The following is a 24,481-nucleotide window of genomic DNA, read 5'->3' as shown; positions in this document are numbered from 1 at the left end:
AGAAAAGGAGGACAACGCCTTGAAGGTAGACACGAGGAAGTAAGATTTCAGGACCACGTTGAAGGAAGCATCCATAGCGTGGCCTTCTCCGTTCCTGACCCTTTCCTTCTCTCCCTTCGTTAGGGAGAGAATATTTATACTCTAACCTTTCCCAAAAAGCTCTTCCGGTGTGCACGGTCTCCAAATTCTTAATCCATTCACCTCTTTCGCTACCCCGACCTCCCACAAACCCAGATTCAAGATCTAGGAGCGCGTCAAGCAGCGACCAAGAGCTGGGACTTCTCTTCTTTGGAATCCTCTTGGAGACCACCTTGAGGGTGGTAGGCAATCCGTCGCTCCCTCCCTCGTCCAAAGGTAGCGTTTTCCGTTTATTAAAAAAGAAGAAGTAGAAGAACACAACACGACCGTCTCCTCTATAAATACAAAATATTAAATAAGGACCGGCTTTCTGTACAAAGGAAAAGGAAGGAAAGAACGAGAGGGCTACTCCAGCCAGTGAGAAGATCCCGTTTCATAATCTTCCGTATTTTTATTTTTTTTCATTTTCCTAAGTCGATAGGATTGGTTTGGAAAACTGCAACACGGACAAGTGGATCCAGTAACAGTAACAGAGTTGGAAGGGACTTCGGAGGTCATCAAGTCCAACCCCCTGCTCACGCCGGAGACCTGTACTAGGGATTCGAACTGTCAAACGGCCGAACTTTCTGATCGACAAGCTCAGTGTCTTCGCCAGCGAGCCACCAGATATGTGGATGACTTTTCGGCATTTCCTACCGGGTCTTCTCAGCGGTTGGGGAGGAGGTGGTGGTGCCACTTGCGCTGGAGGATCAGGACGAAGAAAGAAGTGGGGGGCCCACGAATTCACTGGCCGCTTGGAGAAATGAAAGCACCGGGGGGGGGGGAGAGGGGAAGGTGGGGCTTGCCAGAAGCTCCGCCCACAGGTGGACTCCAAAGCCCTCGTTGACGATGGAGAATAATTTAGAACCTAAGGCAAGTGAGGCTGGATGGAAAAAAAAAAACATGGTGGGTGACCACGTCCCACTGAGAACACGTGGATGGTCCCGAGAGCTGTTGACGGCCGAGCTACCTGTTATTCTCAGTCTGATCTGTTGCAGAGTCTATGCCTTAGCTACTTACTTGGAGAACAATTAAAAGAGCAATTTCTGAATTCACTGAATTCAAACGTGGCCTACGCACACAGTCTTTCGCGAGACTGTTGGGATGGTGGCTTGGTCGACGTGTTGGTCTTTCTTCAGCGGCGTTGAAGGAAGTCTGTCCGTTGTCACTACCTCTCGGTCGTGACGGTGCTCCTAGAGGAGGCAAAGTCATTCTCCACCACCTTGTTGTAACTTCCTTTTTCTATACAGTCCCTGACGGCCTGCAGGACTATCCGGAGCCTCCGATCCATCGCTTGGAGGTGTAGTTTGTACAAGATGGGGGCGATTTTGTCCTCCAGCAAAGATTGTTCCATCAGCTGGCTCAGTTTGTACTCCTCCTTGGCCAGGAGCTGTAAACGCAGGTAGGTGGACTTCCGTATTCTAGGAGGAAGAAGCAGTTGGAAGGTGAGAGAGGTGGAGCACGCTTGGGCTATGGGTTTTTTTTTTTTTTTTTAATCCTGTGTTTAGCAGAACTGGTTTCTGGAAGGACTCATTCTGGATTCCAACTATATGGTCTACCATGATTCAACACTGAACAACTAGTTTTACCCATAACAGAAAATTCTGTCTGTCAGTCTACTTGCCATCTATCTATTATCTATCCATCTGAATCTATCATTTCCCTCCCTCCCTTCCTCCCTCCCTCTCTTTCTCTCCCCATCCATCCATCCATCCATATCTACCTATTACCTATCTACTTATCATCCATCCATCTCTCTCTCTCTCTCTCTCTCTCTCTCTCTCCATATCTATCTATCTATCTATCTATCTATCTATCTATCTATCTATCTATCTATCTATCTATCTATCATCTATCTCGCTATCCATCCATATCTATCTATCATCTATCTATCTATCTATCTATCTATCTATCTATCTATCTATCTATCTATCTATCTATCTATCTATCATCATCATCTATCTCGCTATCCATCCATCCATATCTATCTATCTATCTCGCTATCCATCCATATCTATCTATCTATCTATCTATCTATCTATCTATCTATCTATCTATCTATCTATCTATCTATCTATCTATCTATCTATCTATCTACCTACCTACCTACCTACCTACCTACCTACCTATCTCCATCCATCTATCCATCCATCCATTCATAGCTAGCTATATCATATCTATATCTAGCTAGCTATCCTTCCAACCACCTATCGTATATATATATATATATTCTATATCTATCTATCTATCTATCTATCTATCTATCTATCTATCTATCTATCTATCTAATCTATCCATCATCTCTCCTCTCTCTCCTATCTATCATCTCTCAATCACTGATTGCAGGGGTGTTTAGACATCCTGAACTTTAAGGACTGATTGTAACCACCAGTCATTCGATGCCCTTATAACACAAATGGTTGTGATCTTCAATCAAGGACTCTTGTGTTTACAGCCTCCAAAATCCTCCCTAAATTGATCCCCAATGAAGAGAAGAAGAAGAAGAAAAAGAAAATAAATAAATGCCAAACATACCGGCAACACTGATTTAAAGGCACCAAGATAGACAGTTCATCGTGAGAATATTTCCCAAACCTGCAGGAAAGAAGAACACAAGAAGCATTCACTAGAAATACACTTTCTGCCTCAAATTCTTGGCGAAGAGTCAGGGCAGAAACTGAATGCACTCTTTAATGCCATGATTTTTAGCCATGGGCCGAACTTCAGGTCTGGAGCCAAAGAGATGTTTTGCAGGAAACGTGGGCAGGCCTCCTGAGCCTCACCACAAGTCTTCAAAGAAAATATTATTATTTTTCTTGACAACCTTCACAGGTCTGTAAAGCAACGGAAAGTCGAACTGTGATCATAAGCACAGTCATAGAATAGAATAACAGAGTTGGAAGGGACCTTGGAGGTCTTCTAGTCCAACCCCCTGCTTAGGCAGGAAATCCTATGCCCTTTCAGACAGATGGTTATCCAATCTCTTCTTAAAAACTTCCAGTGTTGGAGCATTCACAACTTCTGGAGGGAAGCCGTTCCACTGATTAATTGTTCTCACTGTCAGGAAATTTCTCCTTAGTTCTAGGTTGCTTCTCTCCTGGTTTCCACCCATTGCTTCTTGTCCTGCCCTCAGGTGCTTTGGAGAATAGCTTGACTCCCTCTTCTTTGGGGCAGCCCCTGAGATGTTGGAAGGCTGCTATCATGTCTCCCCTAGTCCTTCTCTTCATTAAACTAGACATACCCAGTTCCTGCAACCGTTCTTCATATGTTTTAGCCTCCAGTCCCCTAATCATCTTGGTTGCTCTTCTCTGCACTCGTTCTAGAGTCTCAACATCTTTTTTACATCGTGGCGACCAAAACTGGATGCCGTATTCCAAGTGTGGCCTTACCAAGGCCTTATAAAGTGGTACTAACACTTCACCTGATCTTGATTCTATCCCTCTGTTTATGCAGCCCAGAACTGTGTTGGCTTTTTTGGCAGCTGCTGCACACGGCTGGCTCCTATTTAAATGGTTGTCCACTAGGACTCCAAGATCCCTCTCACAGTTACTACTATTGAATTAGGTACCACCTATACTGTACCTGTGCATTTGGTTTTTCTTGCCTAAATGCAGAACCTTACTTTTCATGGTTTCATTTGGCAATTGTTTTGCTTAACGACCGAGTTGTCAGCCCCAACTGTGGTCACTAAATGAGGACGACCTGTATAGATTGCCGATCTCTGAGCTAGAAAAACTACTAGTCTGGTAAAGTGACCTAATGGGCATATTTACGTCTTTTTTTCAGTCAAAAGAAAAGCGGTGAAGAATAAGCCAGAATAAACAGGGAAGATTTAAGTATGATCAACCGACCCCACCCTTCCTCTCCCATAATTACCCTCTTCCATTGTCTAAGTGGATAATAAAAGTATTATTTCCAAACTTCTCAAAAGTCTCATAATGGTGTCGATCCATATTACCTGTAAAAGAGGAGGCAAAATTAAAAAAAAGGCAAAATGTTTAGCAGAACGTCATGTTGGAGATCTTAAGCAAATTAACAGCAGACGAACTCAGAACATGGAATAATAGTGTCAGGTTTTGATGTCATCTCAAATAAATTGCACTCCCAAACAATTAATCTTTGCTGAAATATTCCATTTATTGAGTACGACAGATCTGGCCCCGACTTCATCGTAGCCGATACTAACCCTCTGACCCCCAAACCCTTCCCTTTCCCTTCCCCAATTCTCATCTTCTCATTGGCCATCTTCCAAGTCAGTCTCCCCACCTTCTGAACTCAGCCCACAGGAATGCCCCCCTCCCATCCCATCTCCTAGGGGATATTATCTACAGAGAAAATAAGTAGGTGAAAAGTCAAGCCTCGTCTCCTCCTTTTTATGGCAGCATCAGAATGCTGACAAATAGGTTTGAAAGAGAACCTGGAGGTCTTCTAGTAATCCAACCCCCTGCTCAAGGAGGAGACCCTACACCATTCTGGCTGTCCAATGCCTTTCAAGAGGAAACAGGATTGCCTTATGGTCCTTCATCCCATGATCAAAATCAACCTAGAAATTTCCTGACAGAAGAACTTCAGAAGTTGTGGCTGCTCCAACACTGGAGGTTTTTAAGAAGAGATTGGACACCCATTGGTCTCGAATGGTGTAAGGCCCGTGATGGTGAACCTATGGCATGCGTGGCAGAGGTGGCACACAGAGCTCGCTCTGTGGGCATGCGCGCTGTTGCCAGCTGCTTTTCTGGTTTCCGGTGTGGGCACCGGGGCGCCGGAAAATGGCCCAAAAAACAGGCCATTTTTCAGGCTGTTTTTTGGGCCGTTTTCAGGCCTTTTTTGGGCCATGTTTTGGGCCATTTTCTGGCTGTTTTTCAGGCTGTTTTTGGGCCCTTTTCAGGCCATTTTTCAGGCTGTTTTTGGGCCATTTTCAGGCCTTTTTTGGGCTGTTTTTGGGGCCATTTTCAGGCTGTTTTTCTGGCTGTTTTCTGGGCCCTTTTCAGGCCATTTTTCAGGTCATTCTCCAGGCCATTTTCTGGGGTGTTTTTTAGGCCATTTTCAGGCCATTTTCAGGCTGTTTTTCAGGCCGTTTTCAAGATGTTTTCAGGCCATTCTTGGGCCAAAAACAGCCCAAAAAACAACCTGAAAATGGCCCGAAAAATGACCTGAAAACAGCCAAAAAAACCAGCCAAAAAAACACATGCATGCACCGGCCAACTGGTCTTTGGATTTCCAGTGCTCTGGAACATGCATGCACATACATGTACATTCCAGTTTGGGCATTCGATGCTGAAAAGGTTCACCATCATGGGTGTAGGGTCTCCTCCTTGGAGCAGGGAGTTGGATTATAAGACCTCCAAGGTCCCTTCCAACTGATATTCTGCTATTCGCCAAGAAAGTCATTAATGTTGTGTCCCTTCCAAATAAGCCAAAACAACAACTAGCAGCAAAAAAATAAATAAAAATCTACAAATTATACATGTTCTACCACTAAAACTGCCCAAATTCTAAGAGTGCTACTCCATTTCAGAAGGCGGCAAACATACCCATCAGAAAATCAAATATGGTCATGTCCATTATATCCAAGATCCTGGTTCCCCGGTCGTACGGTGGCGTTTGCTTAACCTCTTCGCAATATTCTGGATCAACTTCCCACCTGGATGAGAAGAAATAATACAGATTGGGAAGCTTAGCCACCGACAATGCTCCTCCTTTTGATATCTGCAAGGATTGAGCGGGTGGGTGTGAGTTTAACAGAGGAAATATGCACATTTATATGTTAAAGATATACCGTGTTTCCCCGAAAATAAGACCCTGTCTTATATTTTTTTGAACCCTGAAATAAGCACTTGGCCTTATTGCCATGTGCTCAAAAGCCCGATTGGGCTTATTATCAGGGGATGTCTTATTTTGGGGGAAACAGGATAGCAGGCATGGTAGCTCAGTGGCTAAGACGCTGAGCTTGTTGATCGAAAGGTCGGCAGTTCAGCGGTTCGAATCCCTACTGTTGCGTAACGGGGTGAGCTCCCGTGACTTGTCCCAGCTTCTGCCAACCTAGCAGTTTGAAAGCACATAAAAAATGCGAGTAGAAAAATAGGGACCACCTTAGGTGGGAAGGGAACAGCATTCTGTGCACCTTTGGCATTGAGTCATGCCAAATGACTACGGAGACGGAGCCAGGAGAAAAAAATGCGGGGGAAAATATTATTTCTCCCCTACCTGCAAAATAAGTTGGATTCTAGTTTAACTAGGTGCTAAAGTATTAGTCCAGCTGCATGGAGGTTGTGACGTTTTGGTTTTTAGATTTTAGAACAAAATCCCGACAGCCAAACCATCTGGGTTAAACGAAGACGTGGGGGGCCATCCCGATAAAGCCAACATGGCTCAGCCCAACCTCTGCTCTTTTGTCTTCCTACTGTGTCTCTTCTGCGTTTGGCAGACAGATGGCTTCGTTCTGCTCAGCGGTGGTGGAATTAAAGTCTGGCTAGGCAACAATGGAGAACTGACAGCTTGAGGCATGGGGGTTGCAGCAGAAGCAGCGGGCTGGCTCTTAACCATAACACTTACTCGGCTTTCTTGCGTTTATGGTAGGAACGTCGCCACGGGTTCCTCCAGGTTTTCCGTTTGGCTAAAGACAAGTCGGGCAAGAAGGCCGCCATGGAACCTTCAATCTGGTCCGGTTTGCCACAAAGGGCATGCTCCGTCGAACAGTAGTAGGAGCATTCTCCGTAGAAGCAGATGTTGTTGGCTGCAGAAAGAAGGAGAAACATGGTGGGACAACCGACATGGGTGGAAGAGAATATCTGTGGCTCAAGGTTGAACTGTGGGGTCCCGGGTACTCTTTGAGTTGGGTTGGTTTTTATGGGTGCTTCATGACCCAGCTAGGTAACATCCTCAGGGCTAAAAGGGAATGGGGGAAGGAAGAGGAGGAGGAGGAGGAGGACTGTGAGGTCCTTGGTGCTCTCTGAGGTTGGATGTTTTCTTGTGGATGATTCATGACCAAACTACATAACATCATCAGAGCTAGAAGGTGAAGGAGAGGAGGAGGAAGAAGAGAAGGAGGAGGAGGAGGAGGAGGAGGAGGAGGAGGAGGAGGAGGAGGAGGAGGAGGAGGAGGATTGTGAAGTTCTTGGTGTTCTCTGAGGTTGGATGTTTTCTTGTGGATGATTCATGACCCAACTACCGGTAGTAACCTCATCAGTGCTAGAAGAGAATTGGGTTTGTGGAATAGAGGAAGAGGAGGAGAACTGTGGGGTCCATGATGCTCCCTGAGTTTGGTTGATTTTTATAGATGTTTCATGACCCAATTAGGTAGCATCATCAGCGCTAGAAAGGAGTTGGGTTGATGTGAGTGTTTTATTCTTGGTGGTTCCTTAATTAGGCTGTTGTTTATAGTTTTTGTCTATGTTGGTAGTTCCTTGATTGGGGTTCCATTTACTTCTTGATTGTGGGTCTAGTGTGGTGTTAATCCCTTGTTATTTGGGTGTTGATTGCTGAAGAGGAGGTGTTTTGGGTCTTTTTGTTTCCTTCTAGTCTTTTTTATTGTCTCTTTCAAATGGTATGTAAATGTCACTTATCTCTATGTGCCTGTTGATGGCTGATTTGCCTGAATGCCAGACTTCCAGGAATTCTCTAATGTTTTTGAACTTGGCTTGGTTTATTAGGAGAGCAATCCCACCTCTCTTCTACTCTAATGATGTTACCGAGTTCGGTAATGAAACACTTGCAAGAAAACAACAAAGCTCAGAAAGCACCAAGGACCCCATAACTAACCTCTTCTAGAATCAGAAACTGGAATCAGAGACCCCTCAAGGCAGTGATGGTGAACCGGTGGCACGCGTGCCACAGGTGGCACGCGTAGCCATATCAGTGGATACGCGAACTCAGCTCCGGTGTGCAGTTGTGCACTGACCAGCTGATTTTTGGGCCTTCTGGGCACACCAGAAGTAGGAAACAGGCTGTTTCCTGCCTTCGGAGGGCCTCGGAGAGCGGTGGAGAAGGCCCGTTTTTTTGCTGCCCCCAGGCTCTAGAGCCTTTCTAGGAGTCTGGGGAGGGCGAAAACGGCCTTCCCCACTCCCCCAGAGGCCCTTCGGAGGCCAAAAACAGCCCGTTTGCCAACTTCTGGTGGGCCCAGAAGGCCCGAAAATCAGCTGGTCCCACCGGAAGCTGGCAAATGGGCTGTTTCCAGGCTATGGAGGGCCTCTGGGGGTGGGGGTGGGGAAGGCTGTTTTTGCCCTCCCCAGACTCCTAGAAAGGCTCTGGAGCATGGTGAGAGAGAAAAACAGGCCTACCAAGCCATCGCGGGCCAGGAGCAGGGGGAGTGTGTGTGTGGGGAGGTCGCGCATGCATGCACAGGGGTGGGGCGCATAGAATTATGAGTGTGGGCACGCATGGACATGACACCCCTCCCCGCTCCTGGTATGCGATGGCAAAAAGGTTAGCCATCACTGCCTTAAGGGAACTAAACTCCCTCAAAAGAAGTGGGTCGGGGACGAGTAGAACAAGGAGAACCTCTGAAACAGTTGCACAGGTCGCAGAAATATCTTTCGATTTCTATAAATAAGAGCTTCTCGTCCGATTATTTAAAAAATGAAAACCACCTTCCGATCATCACATTGTCAAGGTCATTTTTTAGGGCTCGAGGGGGATGATTCTGTGACTTGCTGAGAATTGGCTGAGACACCTACGTTGATTGTTGGATTTCACCTTTTTTTTTGTTGTTGCCCAAATCAGCTTCTTCAACAGTTGCTGACTCAAACAAGCAAGTGTGAACTGACTCCGTTTTTCAAGCTGGCACCGGATGGTGAGAAAACTCTTGCCAGCAGCGAGGAATCTGTGAACGAGGGTGAGTTGTGAACCAACTTACATTATTTAAGCTCCTGCACGCTGGCACTCCTTAATCGCCAAAGATGGTTCCATTTACTGTATAACTCAGTGGTGAAATCCAAATTTTTCTACTATCGGTTCTGTGGGTGTGGCTTGGCGGGCATGGCAGGGGAAGGATACTGCAAAATCTCCATTCCCACCCCACTCTGGGACCAGCCAGAGGTGGTATTTGCTGGCTCTCCAAACTACTCAAAATTTCCGCTACTGTTGTGACCCAGTTCCAAGTAGTTAGTATTAAATACAAACAGTTTTATACCCCTCAAACCCTGATCATTTCTGAGAGTGGTGCAGTGGCCTAGAGGTGCACTTCTCGCCTCACAATCAGGACACTGTGAGTTCGATCCTAGGTAGAGGCAGATATTTCTCTCTCTGGGCACAATGAGAAATATATGTGAACAAAACTCCTCATCGGCAACAAGAAAGGCATCCGGCCAGTAAACACTCGGCTAGCTCCATTCAGTTGCCCAGACTCCACCCCGCCAGGGATTATGGGGCCGTTAAAAGAAGATGATGAATACTGTCCCGGGGGTACGTGATTGCCATTTGTAACCTTCCCATCCAGCTTCCGACAAGCAAAGTCAACGGGGGGGGGGGGGACGACTTGGATTCACTTAACGGCTGCATGACTCGCTTAACCACCGTGCCAAAAAACATCGTAACATTGAATGTGACTCTCTTCACAATCGCTTAGCAAGATTAAACAATGGTCTCGATGGCGGTCGTAAATTGAGAACTACCTGTTTGTCTGACTTGAGTTCCCCATAACTTTTGAAACAACCATTTCCCTCTCTTTGCCATAAGGACAATTTAACAGTTTGCCACTATTCTTTCTTTCCCAACCTGGGGGATGTAAATAATCCTGAGCACATTCTTTAAAAAAAAAAAAAATTGTTGAAAAGATTCTAATCTCCCTTTTCTTCTTGCAAGTAAGTGAAGCAAAGCTGCTATTGTCAATTTCCCAAAAGGTGGGGGCTGGGGAGGAACGACAGGGGTGGAAATCGATAAACCTCTGTGATTGGTCAAGGGAAACAAAAGTCCCCAGAACTCGCATTGATTTTGGCAAATGATTATTTCGAAAATTACAGCCGGAGTTATTAAAGTTTCTCTCCCACCGGAGTGCTAACAAATCATTCCTCCATGCCATTCTTTAAGGCTAGCAAGGTGTAGAAAGGCATTTAAGGAATGACTGAGCTATTTCTATTCACTCCACTTTGGGTGCAAGGTTTTCCTCCCTCCCTCCCTTCCCCCCTCCTCCTTTCCGTCCTTCACTCTCTCCCTCTTTTCCTCCCTCCCTCCCTTCCTTCTTCCCTCCCTCTCTCCCTCTTTTCCTTCCTTCCTTCCTCCCTTCCTCTCTCCCTCTTTTCCTTCCTCTCCCTCCCTCTTTTCTTTCCTCCCTCCCTCTTTTCCTCCCTCCCTCCCTCCCTTCTTCCCTCCCTCTCTTCCTTCCTTCCCTCCCTCCCTTTCCCTCTTTTCCTTCCTTCCTTCCTCCCTTCCTCTCCCTCTTTTCCTCCCTCCCCCTCCCTCTTTTCTTTCCTCCCTCCCTCTTTTCCTCCCTCCCTCCCTCCCTTCCCTTCTCTCTCTCTTTTCCTTCCTTCCTTCCTCCCTTCTTCCATCCCTCCCTCTCTTCCTTCCTTCCCTCCCTCTCTCCTCCTTTCCTCCCTCCCTCTTCTTCCCTCCCTCCCTCCCTCCCTCTCTTCTTTCCTTCCCACCCTAACTCTCTCCCTCTTTTCCTTCCTTCCTTCCTTCCTTCCTTCCTTCCTTCCTTCCTTCCTTCCTTCCTTCCTTCCTATCATCTCTCTCTTCCCTCCCTCTTTTTCTTCCCCTCTCTGCTCTCCCATGCCTCCTTCCTCCCTCTCTCCCTCTCTTCCTTCCTTCCCTCCCTCTCTCCCTCCCTCCCTCCCTTCCCCCTTTAAAAATTTAAACCCATTTTAAAAGCCCATTTACCAGTGGACTTTTTCTTGTTTTGACGAGGAACAAGAGTTCGGTGGAGGCTTCCCCAATTCCTGCCTTTACGGTGAGAATTTTTCAGCTAGGTCTCCTGAATCTAATCCCGAGAGATTTGATCCCAGCAGTGTCAACCAAGCAGCAACCTTGCTTACTAAAACAGAGCAAAAGATCCCAGCCTTTTGGGAGACCCTCACTTGCACTCCCAGGTCTACCTGGAATGGTTTCTAAGACAGAGCATCACCAAAGCAAGTGTGGGTTTCCAGAGGCATGAAATGCCACGCTGGTGTCTAAGATCCCCATCCTCTCCAGAAGTTGATATAATTCAGGTCTTGCCCACACAACGCATCTCCTTTTGGCTCACAAGAGGCAGCCAATCAAGCCTTTTGCCTAGCCGTAAATTGGGATTTGGTTCAAATGTTTACACCGGCACCATCATCATCTTCTTGATTTAATTTCTGGGCTTGCTGCTGTTGCCATTAATAATGGAAGTCAAAGGTGGGGGGGGGTGTCTCCTTGCCAAATCCCCAAACTGATGAACACAACCTGAGTACGAACCGCTGCCTTTTCGATAGCGGCAATTCAGATGCAACCAGAAAGCGATAACAAAGCAGAAGTGAAGAAACAGGAAAGGCAGGATCAGTGGCAGGATTCAGCCAGTTCTGTCCGGATTGTGCGAACCGGTAGCGGTGACTGTGGGAGGCTCCGCCCACTCGCCCGGATATAATGCACGACTACTGCACATGTGCTCACATTTGCGAACTGGTAGGGAAGGTAAATGAATCCTACCTCTGGGCAGGATCCAGTGGGAAGCCAAAAAGTTACCTACTGGATCCTGCGCACTACTAGATCCCTGGCTTCCTTCTGGATGGAAATTAATCCTCCATTTTGCCGAGCGAATCTGAGAGGCTGAATCACCAGGCTGACCAATGAAAGAACACGATGGCCACAAACCTTTTTGGTGGACCTGAACGCTGTTATGTGCGAAAGTTCATGGTCCTCGTTTTAATTGCCGCCTGTCACCTGGAACCTATTTTGATGCCCAGGAGGTCAACTAAGTCTTCCCATACCTGGTGAGATAAAAAATGTCCTCCATAGTTTTTTGTCACGAGTGACGTCCCTTATTTCTCTGGTCATATTAACCAGTCTGCCTGCAACTGGTGGGACGCGACGGAAATCCAGGATCCTGGAAGGAAAACAGGAAGAGATGGTTTCGATCTGGTAAATCCCACAAAAACAAAAATCTTCTGCAGGATGGGCCATAAATATCGTAATGGGTTAGTCAGTTAGACCTCATAACTGTCAAAAAATAATGCAAAAATAAAAAAAAGAGGGGGTTGGATTAATCAAGATTAAAACCTGGCTTGTGCATTCTGCTTGTTGGGACTTATTGAGATTTGAAACTTACGGGGCCTTAAAACACTTGAGAAACGGTCTAGTGGGAACCTCTCCTAGGATGTACCAATTCAGTCCTTCAGACTTTGGGAGAAGCTCCTCTCTTTAGTGCTGTAGATAGGCAATTGTCTAAGGGACTGTTTGCCAAAAGTAGATCTTTCCAGTGCTAATATTTACTTTATGGAACTGTCCACCTTTGAAGGCATATCAGAAATCATCATCAATTCTACTTCACTGTGGACTTCCATGTGATCTCTTATGGTGGAGGAGTAGGAGTAGGAAGAAGACGAAGACGAAGGAGGAGGAGGAGGAGGAGGAGGAGGGGGAGGAGGAGGAGGAGGAGGAGGAGGAGGAGAAGAAGAAGAAGAAGAAAAAGAAGAAGAAGAAGAAGAAGAAGAAGAAGAAGAAGAAGAAGAAGAAGAAGAAGAAGGAGGAGGAGGAGGAGGAGGAGGAGGAGGAGGAGGAGGAGGAGGAGAAGGAGGAGGAGGAGGAGGAGGAGGAGGAGGAGGAGGAGGAGGAGGAGGAGGAGAAGAAGAAGAAGAAGAAGAAGAAGAAGAAGAAGAAGAAGAAGAAGAAGAAGAAGAAGAAGAAGAAGAAGAAGAAGAAGAAGAAGAAGAAGAAGAGGAAAGAAGATTGGGGAAGGAGAAGGAGGAGGAGAAGGAGGAGGAGAAGGAGGAAGAGGAGGAGAAGAAGAAGAAGAAGAGGAAGAGAAAAGGAAGAGGAAGAGGAAGAGGAAGAAGAAGAAGAAGAAAGATTAGGGAAGGAGAAGGAGGAAGAGGAGGAGGAGGAGGAGAACAAGGAGAAAGAGAAGAAGGAGAAGAAGAAGAAAAAACAACAACAACAACAACAACGGAATGACTTCCTACACAGTCCTGTTGTAAAATACTGAAAAACGGACTCAACTGTTAGGGTGTCCAAACATCGCATTCAGCTCACTCCCCCGCCTTCCCATTTTACCCCTCTCCCTCTCCCCTCGTTTACCTGTCCAGGTGAAATGCTGCAATCTCAGCATTGTGTCTCTCGTAGTCGGAAAAATAAAAAAAGTCAGGAGGGGTTTCCTGCTCCCTCGTTTGCCTACAAAGGACAAGAAAGAGAAAAATAAACGCTCGGATGACATAAAACGGCAAAGAGGGAATCCCTGATTTATACCCATCCCTAAAAATGGGTGCAACTTGTATTTACGCAGATATTTTAAAAAAACAACTACAACAACTGTACAAAACGTAGCCTTGCCACATTAATTTTGGGGATCCTTTTGCTCCCTATTATCACCTCCAGGTTGGGGTGCGGAAATCAGAGGGTCATCCAGCTGACCCCAACCAGAAACTGTGTTAGAGAGACAAAGAAAAGGGGGAAAAAAGATTTACCGTATTTTTCAGAGTATAAGACGCACTCCCCCTCCCCCAAAAGAGGGTGAAAATTTGGTGCGTCTTATACACTGAACGTAGTCCTGCCCACCAACTGGCCCCCACCCATTGGCCTCTGCCTCCCAGCAATTTACCTCCTTGCAGCAAACAGCCAACAGCCTGTTTCAGCTTCAGCACAACCTGATTAGCACAAGCAGCTGATTGTCGGTTGGATCGGCCTCCCGACCCTCAGCTGTTTCAGGCTGCAGGGATTGCCATTGCCTATTGCCGTGTGGATCTCCGCTGTTTGCTGCAAGGAGGCAAATTGCTGGGAGGCAGATTTTTTTTTCTTGTGCTAATCAGGCTGTGCTGAAAATGAAAATGAAACTAAAGCAGGCTGTTTGCTGCAAGGAGGCAAATTGTTGGGAGGCAGAGGCAGATTTTTTTTTTCTTGTTTTCCTCCCCCCAAAAAGGTAGGTGCATCTTATAGTCCGGAGCGTCTTATACTCCGAAAAATGTGGTAATTTATATTTTCAATACGTGCTGTCTTAATTCATCCTTTCCCATCAAATATGCAACCCACAATGGAATTTGCCTTCGGTTCTCGCTCCTGCTGAATTTCACTCTGACTTTTTGAACAATTATCCACTCCTAGGGCTGCTTTGTGTATAACATTTCTCCATTTAGGAAAACAGCACACAACAAGGAATGCATTCAGGAAAATTTGCTTACACGATGGGGAAATTGTGAGAAAACACGTGATTTTAAGCGTGCAGGCTTTTTATGAAGCCACACACATTGGCATGGAAGCAGGAGAGGGCCAGGGTGTACTTGGAAAACAAACCAACCAGAGGAAAAGAAAAAAAGAAAAAAGAGAGAGCAAAGCAAAATATTTTAAAGTCAGAAGATGGAAGGCGTGTAAGTTTTTCCTGGCGGCAGGCAGGCACACAGCCTCAAGGATAACCAAAGTAAGTAGGATTAGGACAAACATCGATATCGTCGGATTTTGTTGAATTTGACCATGACTTAAAATCAGCTTCGATGTATACAACCGTCACAAAATCTGTTGTATGATCTTTTGTCTTTTTTTAAAAGAGGAAGAGGAAGACTGCGGAGTCCTTGGTGCTCTCTGAAAGTGGGTGTTTCCTTGCACAAGTTTCATAACCCAACTAGGTAATATCATCAGTGCAAGAAAGGAGTGGGGTTTCCAGTGAGGAGGAGGAAGAGAAGGAGGACGACTGTGGGGTCCTAAGTACTCTCTGAGTTTCGTTGATCCAACCTGATCCAACCAGGTAACATCATCAATGCACTGAGTAACTCGATGCAATGCACTGATGATTTATTTATTTATTTTATTGGTTCGATTTATATGCCGGAGACTCAGGGCGGCTTACAATGCGTTAAGCAACAGCCTTCATACTTTTGTATATGACTGCTTAGTAGGGCTTTCGGGGCTCCCCAAGCGGTGTTCTTTTTTTTATACAAAGTCAGTTTATTGCCCCCACAATCCGGGTCCTCATTTTACCTACCTCGAAAGGATGGAAGGCTGAGTCAACCTTGAGCCTGGTGAGATTCGAACTTGCAGTAACTGCAGGCAGCTGGTGCTAGTTAACAGCACTTTAGTCTGCTGCGCCACCAAGGCTCTTAGCTAGTCGGATCACGAAACGTCTGCGAGAGAACCACCAAATCCAAAGAGCACCAAGGACCCCACAATTATTGTAATTGTTGAGTTCACAGCCTTGTCAGGTTTCTGGAGATGTTTTTTTAAAATGAACATTTATTTGCAAAGTTTTCTCTGCTATTAATAAAAAAAAAAAGAACAGCTTGCTCACTGGTTCCCAGACAGTGGTGGCAAAGGAACGAAGGAGGTCTCCCCTCAAAATATATCCAGGGATGAAGTTCTAAGTTGGAATGAGCTCCGTGGGTAACATTTCTGCGAAAGCGTAACCCTTCCACCTTGGGAAATCTTAAGGAAAATGTCGTAAAGAACCTTGCTTGGGAGACTTCCTCTTCGCTGAGTCAGCTGCCCACACAAACACAAGCTCCCCTGGTCTCCGTAACCGAGTTAACTCATTTCCTGAGATTGCGCAATGTACCCAACCACCATCATTCACCCAAGGAATGATGAGGTCTTCCAACACGTTAAGCTCTGGCGACTGAATGTTTAACCAAACATTACATGTTTGGGATTTTGAGGAGGAGTCGGAATCTCCAATGTTAATCCATGTAAAGCTGTGTCAGTGCTGCACCTAGAAGTACACAACCACAATCTCCTTTTCCCACAGACATTCACATTCACGTCTGCAAGCCAGGATTACTTCTTCTTAGAAGCTTTGTCCCACCGAACGATGAATAGTTGGGACACCTTGGCCGTCTAAAAAAAGAGTGCTGCGTTTTATACCAATGTGTGCAGAAGGGTTCGAGATTCAATCTCTTTTGTGTGTCAAAACTTCATGGGTGTGTGTGTGTGTTTGTGTGTGTGTCTTTAGTCCAGAGAAAAATAGTTTCGGTGAAACATTTTTTTCACTTAGCAACATAAATTCTGGGCTCAATTGTGGTCATAAATCGAGGACCACTTCTACTGTAACTTGGACTTATTTTCTGCTACAAAACACACCACACACACGGATGCACAATCTAACAATCCCATTCTTCTCCACGACCTTAGCATCTCATTCGATATTGGAAGGGGAGGGAAGGGCCTGGTGGCTCAGCAGACTAAAAAGCATTGTGATTAACACCAGCTGTCTGCAATTACTGTAAGTTCGAATCTCACCAGGCTCAAGGTTGACTCAGCCTTCCATCCTTTCTAAGGTGGGTAAAATGAGGACCCAGTTTGTGGGGGCAATAAGCTGACTTTGTATAAATATACAAAAGGATGAAGGCTATTGCTTAGCGCATTGTAAGCCGCCCTGAGTCTCCGGAGAAGGGCGGCATATAAATCAAATTAAAAAAAAAAAAATTGGCTTGGCTTTCTTTTAAATCTTCCCTGTCAAAAGAACCCCACAGACGATGGGGGTTCGGGAGAACCTCTAGCTAAGGTTCTGTGCAGTTTGGAGAACTCCCAAATCCCACTCCTGGCTGGCCACGCCCACCCCTCCCCTCTCCTCCCAGGAGTCCCCACGTGGCCCGTTTTGAATGCAGGTAAATGCAGGGCGCACACGGAGTCTCAGGGAGGGCGAAAAATAGGCCTATCAGAAGTTCGAAAAGGCTGGAAACTGGCCCGTTTCCAGCCTCCAGAGGGCCTCCGGAGCCTGGGGAGGCCGTTCTCGCCCTCCCAGAGGCTTGAGGAAAGCCTCCAGAGTCTGGGGAGGGCAAAAATCCCCCCCCCCCCGCATGGTGCAGGAGGCTGACTAGGCCACGCCCCCATGGCCACACCCACCCAGCAACCAGGCAGAGAACCCCTTGCTAAAATTTTTGACTCAGACCGATAGCTTTCACAGCATCTGTGCCCAGATGCACAGCCGGCATCCGTTTCTTATCTGTCTTAGAGGGTAAACTTATCTGTACCAAGAGAAGACAGGGGGAGGGTCTCAAAAAAAAAGACATTTTGGAGGGGAGGGTGGGGGGACTCTCGCTTCAAGGGCAGAGCTTTATCTGGAAAGCAACTGTTATTCCTTCTCGCTGTACACGAAGTGCTCATTATATCACCGCGGGAAGGGTGTATTGTCAGAAATTGAACTTTTTCTATTAATTCCCTGCTGAACCTAGCCAGCCACAGATTACAATTCTCTGCAGTAAATGTGGTTTGGCACTCCCACCCTGCTGTTGCTCCGGTTGATTGGATTTAAGTTCATTACATTTTCATGCAGTCATCTATCTATCTATCTATCTATCTATCTATCTATCTATCTATCTATCTATCTATCTATCTATCATCTATCTATCTATCTATCTATCTATCTATCTATCTATCTATCTAATTATCTATCAATCATCTATCTATCTATCTATCTATCTATCTATCTATCTATCTATCTATCATCTATCTATCTCTATCCATATCTATCTATCTATCTATCTATCTATCTATCTATCTATCTATCTATCTATCTATCTATCTATCTAAGACTTTTCTATTTTATCAAGCTGGCCTGGCCTAAATCTTCCCCCTTTTTAAATGTGGAAATTTTAAATTTTTTAAATTTTAAATTCGTCTTTTTATAGGGGTATGGGTAAGGCATTTTAAATTGGGGAGCCATTTTAGATTTAATTCTGTTTTAAACATATTTTAATTGTTTATATTGTATGTTTTTAACTTTGGCTGTTCACCGCCCCGAGTCCTTCGGGAGAGGGGGCGGTATAAAAATCTAATAAATAAATAAATAAATAAATAAATAAATAAATATCTATCTATCATCTATTTATCAATCATCTATCATCTATCAATCTATCTATCTATCTATCTATCTATCTATCTATCTATCTATCTATCTATCTATCATCTATCTATCTATCTAGCATCTATCTATCTATCTATCTATCTAGCATCTATCTATCATCTATCTATTTATCAATCATCTATCATCTATCAATCTATCTATTTATCAATCATCATCTATCTATCTATCAATCTATTTATCAATCATCTATCTATCTATCTATCTCATCATTATCATCATCCTTCTATATCTATTTATCACTATCATCCATCTCTCTCTCTCTCTCATCTCTCTATCTCTCTCTCTCTATCTCTCTATCTCTCTATCTATCTATCTATCTATCATCTATCTATCTATCTCATCATTATCATCATCCTTCTATATCTATTTATCTCTATCATCTATCTATCTATCTATCTATCTATCTATCTATCTATCTATCTATCTATCTATCTATCTATCTATCTATTATCTATTCACACTCACACATATTCATCTGGATGGCTGGGCTTACATTCATTGCATTTTTATAGATTTATATCCATTTATATAAATAAATAAGTGTTCCACTCTTACTATACCAAGTCTCTATATCAAAGATCCGTTTCTTTTATTTTTTAAAAAGGGTGTCTTTTCCTTCTGAATGACCTCTGTGGAAAGTCCTAAAGATGCCAATCATTATAGCCATCTTGATGACAAGCCTATTGCTATGGTGATCTAATCATACAGTCCTCAAAGATAAAAGGCACCTCTTTGCTTTAGAGATTCTTTCAGAATAAACCAATCAATCCAATCCAATCCAATGAACAAGGACATACATTCAATTTTGCAGCTACTAAGATTGTTGGATGAGCAGGTACAAAAACAGCCAGGGAAGTTGTTGTCAGTTCTTGTCAGTTCAACAGGAGTGCTGATTTACTACCAGCTTATCAAGTACTTAGGAGCCAAGGATGTGACAGCACAACACAATCAATCACCATATAAATACCACAAACAGAATAGGCCAAAGCACACACTCTGCTCAATGTAAGTTCCCTGAGGATGGGCTCCAGCATGAGTCCGAAAGCTCAGAAGACAGAACCTCTGGTCTGGTGACCGACCCATGTTGGATCTTGCAATATTATTCATTATTCGCTTTCATTCGTTATATGTAGTACAATGCAGTGAGCCATGTGCAGATTGGGGAAACAAAACAGCCACTTCACAAACGCATGGCGCAACATAGGAGAACAAACCCCTCAGGACTAGATTCAGCAGTCCACCTGCATTTCGAAGATGAAGGCCACTCTTTAGAAGACAGCAAAGTCCACATTTTGGACAGAGAGGACGGCTGGTTTAAAGAGGGGTGAAAGGGGCCATCTATGTCCAAACTGAACAGCCCTCTTTCAACAGAGAGGGAGGGATACCACGTCATCTATTTCCAGCCTACAACACAATCCTTTCAGTAGTTCCAAGAAGGCTCCACACCCATTTACACCACTCTGGTGAACCTGAGGACACTGATAAACCTCCAAGTGGCCTCAACAATTCTCTAAAAAGAATGCAAATGACCAGCTCTGACTGCAAGGAGTATAAATCCTTCCCGTTCCTCACCATCCAGTCAGAGCTGAAAAAGCTTCTCGGATGAGAAGTGAAACGTCTTCAAAGAAAAACCAGAAAGTCCAGCTGCCTCTTGAAAAAAGCACAACCATGACCTGGATGACAGAGAATCTCCACAGATGTCTTACCAGGACCACCATCAAGGAAGTCAACCGCAAATCTGAGTTGCAACTTCCTCCCCTTGTAGAGATGTTGACAAGATAGCTCAGCCTAAGAGCCTAATCCAGGATCTTCATATTCAGATTTACAGATTAACAGAGTTGGAAGGGATCTTGTAAATCATCTAGTCCAACCCCCACCCCCCACCCCCAAGCAGGAGACCCTACACCATTTCTGACAAATGGCAGTCCAGTCTCTTCTTGAAAGCTTCCAGTGATGAAGCTCCCACAACTTCCGAAGGCAAATTCTGCTCCATGGGTTGATTGCTCTCACTCTCCTTATTTCTAGGTTGAATCTCTCCTTGTTCAGTTTCTATCCATGATTCCTTGTCTGGCCTTTGGGTGCTTTGGAAAATAGCTCAACCCCTTCCTCTCTGTGGCAGCCCCTCAACTATTGGAAGGCTGCTATCATGTTTCCCCTGGTCCTTCTCTTCACTAGACTAGCCATGCCCAGTTCCTGCAACCGTTCTTCATATGTTTTAATCTCCAGTTCCCTCATCATCTTGGTTGCTCTTCTCTGTACTCTTTCTAGAGTCTCAACATCTCAAAAATATCTCAAAAATAGCTAAAGATTTTATGACTTTGCAGGTGAGCAGACAATGAAACAAATCATAGGCCTCATTCGTTAGAATATTCATGTTCTATTACATCCCAAAATCTCCAGCAACAGCTTGAAAATGTGTGGGGCGAGCCTAAAGATGCTCGCAATAGCCTGGCCCACTTTGGCTGAGCTAAGAACAGAAGCGATAACTAGAGTTGAAACTGACACAAGCAACAAACTCTTGCATTGTGGCAAATTATTTTAAGACCAATCGGCCCGTCGCTAATAAAAATAGGGGTGTTGATTCTTTAAAAGGAAACGCTACGCTTCTGGGCAAATCTGTTTCATGCAGCTGAGGAGAAATTGCTGATTTGGGGGAAACACGATCTAATTAATTTCTGAGATTTTGAGTTTGGCAACCCATAAACTACCTAACGTGAAGCACATTTTTCACAAAATGAAATACAGGTAGCCCTCGACTTACGACCAGAACGGAGCCTGACGTTTCCGTTGCTAAGCGAGACAAGGGTCAAGTGTGTTTTCTCTCCCTTGGATCACTTTTCTAGCCACCGTTGTTAAGTGGGTCACTGCAGCTGTGAAATTAGTAACACGGTTGGTAAGTGAATCAAGGCTTTCCCCATTGACTTTGCTCGCCAGAAGCGGGCAAAAGGGGATTACAAGACCCCTGGATGGGGCAACCGTCATCAATGTGAGTCAGTGGTCAAGAATTTTGATCACATGACCAAGGGGATGCGGCAATGGTCATTAAGTGTGAAAAACGGTCCTAAGTCACGAAGTCAGTGACTTTGTAACTTCAAATTGTTGCCAAATGAATGGCTGTAATTTGAGAATTAACTGGTCTACCGTTGAGTCCACGAATGGAAGAATGGAAGAGAGGTCAACTTATTTTCCAAAGCATCAGAAGAAGAAGAGACAATGGATGGAAAGTAACCAAGGAGAGAAGCAATCTGGAATTAAAGAGAAACTTCCCAACATGGGACAATTAACCAGTGGAACAGCTTCCTACAAGAAGTTGTAGGTGCTCCATCAGTAGAGGTTTTTAAGAAGAGACTGGACAGCCACTTGTCTGGAATGGAATAGGCTCTCCTGCTTGACCTCCAAGATCCCTTCCAACTCTGTTATTCTGTTATTCTATTATCCTGGGTCAACCTATTCTCCAAAGCACCAGAAGGCAAGAGCCTTGATAGTACAGTGGTCTAAGCACCATGTTATTAACACAGCTGCCTGCAATTTCTGCTGGTTCGTATCTCCCCAAGCTCAAGGTTGACTCAGCCTTCCATCCTTTCTAAGGTAGGTAAAATGAGGACCCAGTTTGTGGGGGCAATAAGCTGACTTTGTATAAAATATACAAAAGGATGAAGGCTATTGCTTAACGCACTGTAAGCCGCCCTGAGTCTCCGGAGAAGGGCGGCATATAAATCAATTTTTTTTAAAAAAAATGGATGGAAACTAACCATTGTTAATGATTTTGTAACTTCGAATTGTTGCTAAATGAATGGCTGTAATTTGAGAATTAACTGGTCTACCATTGAGTCCAAGCATCCCACGAATGGAAAAATAGAAGAGGGGTCAACTTATTTTCCAAAGCATCAGAAGAAGAAACAATGGATGGAAACCAAAGAAGGAGAGAAGCAACCTGGAATTAAGGAGAAACTTCCTAACAGCGAGGACAATTAACCAGTGAAACAAATTGCCCCATCACTGGAGGCTTTTCAGAAGAGTCTGGATAGCAATTTGTCAGAAATGGGATAGGTCTCCTGCGAGAGCTGGGGGTTGGGTTAGATGACCTCCTTCCAACTCCGTTACTGAATGAAAGGAAGTTCCTATTTTTCTATGGAGAATTGCACGAAATGCCTAAAGACTGCATGAAATTAGCTAGAAACTGCATGAAATCAGCCAAGAACTGCATGAAATTAGAGGCAATGTCTCTGGGCGCCTGGAGCTAAATGTTGTCCATCTCTGTGGTCAGAAACGCCTCCACCAAGAAGACAAAAATGCTATTGATTTCCATGGACCTGCTTGTCCTCAGATGTCCTCCACAATGGTTTGTTCCAAACATCTATCTCAGCCACTGTAAATTGGCTGTGTGATCATTTGCTATTATCCTGCTTCTAGATTGACCGTCAAGGAAAATCTTCCATCTCTCTCTCTTTTTTTCCACCCCTGGGTGCCTGCATTGCCTTTTGAAAAAGAAAAGAAAACTTTGGGGGGAAGGAGGGAAATTAAGCAGGGTGAAAACACACAGCCGTGTGCACACCCATGCACAAAACATGGAAGATTATTTAAATAAAATAAATAAACTTTATTGTCATTGTATATGTATACACAGTATACCCATACAACGAAATTCACTTGACACCCAAAGACCAGGTCCCACACACATAACAATCCCCAAACACCCTCCCACCCACCACAATTCCCCACCCCTAAACCACCCAAACATCCACACAACAGACCAAGTAATGCTGTCCAACAGCTCACGGATGGTGGCCCTTTAGTTCATTGTTGAGTGCAATTGTAGCTCTGGGATAAAAACTATTCAGAAAATGTGCGGTCCGAGTTTGAATTGTTCTGTATCTTCTGCCAGAAGGCAACAGTCCAAAAAGATTGTGAGCAGGATGGGAAGAGTCTCGGAGAATGTTATGCAACTTTCTCAAACAGTGAGATTCAAAGATGTCGTCCAGGGCTGGTAGCTGGAGTCCGATGATATTCTGGGCAGTTTTAATGATTCTCTGTAGAGCTTTTTTGTCCACTACAGAGCTGCTCCCATACCATGCAAGAATGCCGTATGTCAGGACACTCTCAATGGTGCTAGTAGGACAGGAGGAGATGCTGAGATAGATTTATCTTCCTGAGCATTCTCAGAAAGTATAGCCTCTTCTGTGCCTTCTTCACAAGCATGTTGGCATTCATAGTCCATGAAAGGTCCTCTCTCATGGACACACATTTATGTGCCAAGGGTTCGAAAATATTGTTGCCTTCTTGGTTGATAAATACGTTCATTTGAAGACGGCATTCACAAAATGCTTGGCATGTCACTGCAGGAATTTAATCACCGCCTGTAAAATATATGTCTGCTTCTGGATGTTTTCGGGGGTGGGGGTAGGGAAAGGGACAGGATGATGAGATGCTTCCTCCAAATATATCCAACTCATCCAACAATCTTGACGTGTTTTATAGAAGCACCAATGACAGGCCGGGATCCATGTCATCGTAGATAGTTAATCAAAAGAGAATTCTCAGACGGTGCTTCAGATTATGAAGATTTTGGAACACCAGTTCATGAATCAGGGACAACCGTACGCCTTAATGAGTAGGTGTGCAAAATCGGAGTTTTGAGTTAACAGAAGAACAGAGTTGGAAGGGTCCTTGGAGGTCTTCTACTAATCCAACCCCCTACACAAGCTGTGAAAAGATTTAATTCTCCCCAGTGGAGCTGCACATACATTCCCATCCTTCTATTTATCTTCTATTTCTCTTCTCCTTCGATATTCAGAATAACAAAGTCGTAAGGAGGTTTCTAGTCCAGGGGTCCCCAACCTTTCGGACCTCAGGAACCACTAAATTCATAATTTTAAATCCCGTGTACCACTAATATGATCTGCCTAATGACTGGCTGGGTGGGCGTGGCTAGGTGGTCATGTGACTGGGTGGGCGTGGCCAACTTGATGTCACTCGCGTCGAGGGGCGCCTCACCGGCCTCTACGCATCCCTCCCCTGCCAGCCACTCCTCGCCTGCCCGCCCGGGCTCCTTAGGGCCCCAACAGGAAGCAGTTGTTGGAGCTAAGCAGCCACCATGAGTAAGAGTTGGCAAAACAGCTCAGTTCAATTTGGATCTGGCCGAGAAGGAGGCTCAGCAGAAGCACCTCACTGAGGACTAGGAGCACAGGCTTTCCAAGCAGAGGGAAGACTTGCGGGAGTGCAAGGCCAGGTACCGGCGCCTGGAGGCTCAGCGGGCTGAGATGGTCAGCCAGTTCCAGGCCATGAGGCTGTCCCACTGGAACGAGGCCCTCCGGCTCTTCGCCACCAGCGGCGCTTCCCTCCAGCCTTCGCCCAAAGCCCCACACCAGGAGGCCGAAGCAGACCCCAAGTTGGAATTTCTGCCCC

At 45.1% G+C, this 24,481-nt stretch overlaps 1 protein-coding gene across 2 annotated transcripts in view; it reads right to left on the bottom strand.

Annotated features, from left to right (window-relative positions):
• Positions 1-526: 526 nt before the first annotated feature.
• FAM20C (FAM20C golgi associated secretory pathway kinase) overlaps positions 527-24,481 on the bottom strand; it is a 66,660-nt gene continuing 42,705 nt past the window's right edge. For both annotated transcript variants that reach the window (XM_087878579.1, XM_087878581.1), the window contains 7 exons: positions 13,309-13,401; positions 12,003-12,118; positions 6,670-6,850; positions 5,649-5,758; positions 3,994-4,075; positions 2,653-2,712; positions 527-1,538 (listed from right to left, as the gene is read on the bottom strand). In XM_087878579.1, the coding sequence (XP_087734705.1) occupies positions 1,286-1,538; positions 2,653-2,712; positions 3,994-4,075; positions 5,649-5,758; positions 6,670-6,850; positions 12,003-12,118; positions 13,309-13,401 (895 nt within the window). In that variant the 3' untranslated portion in view covers positions 527-1,285. The remainder of the gene's footprint in view (positions 1,539-2,652; positions 2,713-3,993; positions 4,076-5,648; positions 5,759-6,669; positions 6,851-12,002; positions 12,119-13,308; positions 13,402-24,481) is intronic.

This window comes from Pantherophis guttatus, chromosome 14, assembly GCF_059756535.1.
Source record: "Pantherophis guttatus breed Tessera chromosome 14, ASM5975653v1, whole genome shotgun sequence".
In the NCBI taxonomy this organism is placed as follows: domain Eukaryota; kingdom Metazoa; phylum Chordata; class Lepidosauria; order Squamata; family Colubridae; genus Pantherophis; species Pantherophis guttatus.
This window is presented reverse-complemented; position numbering and strand designations above follow the sequence as displayed.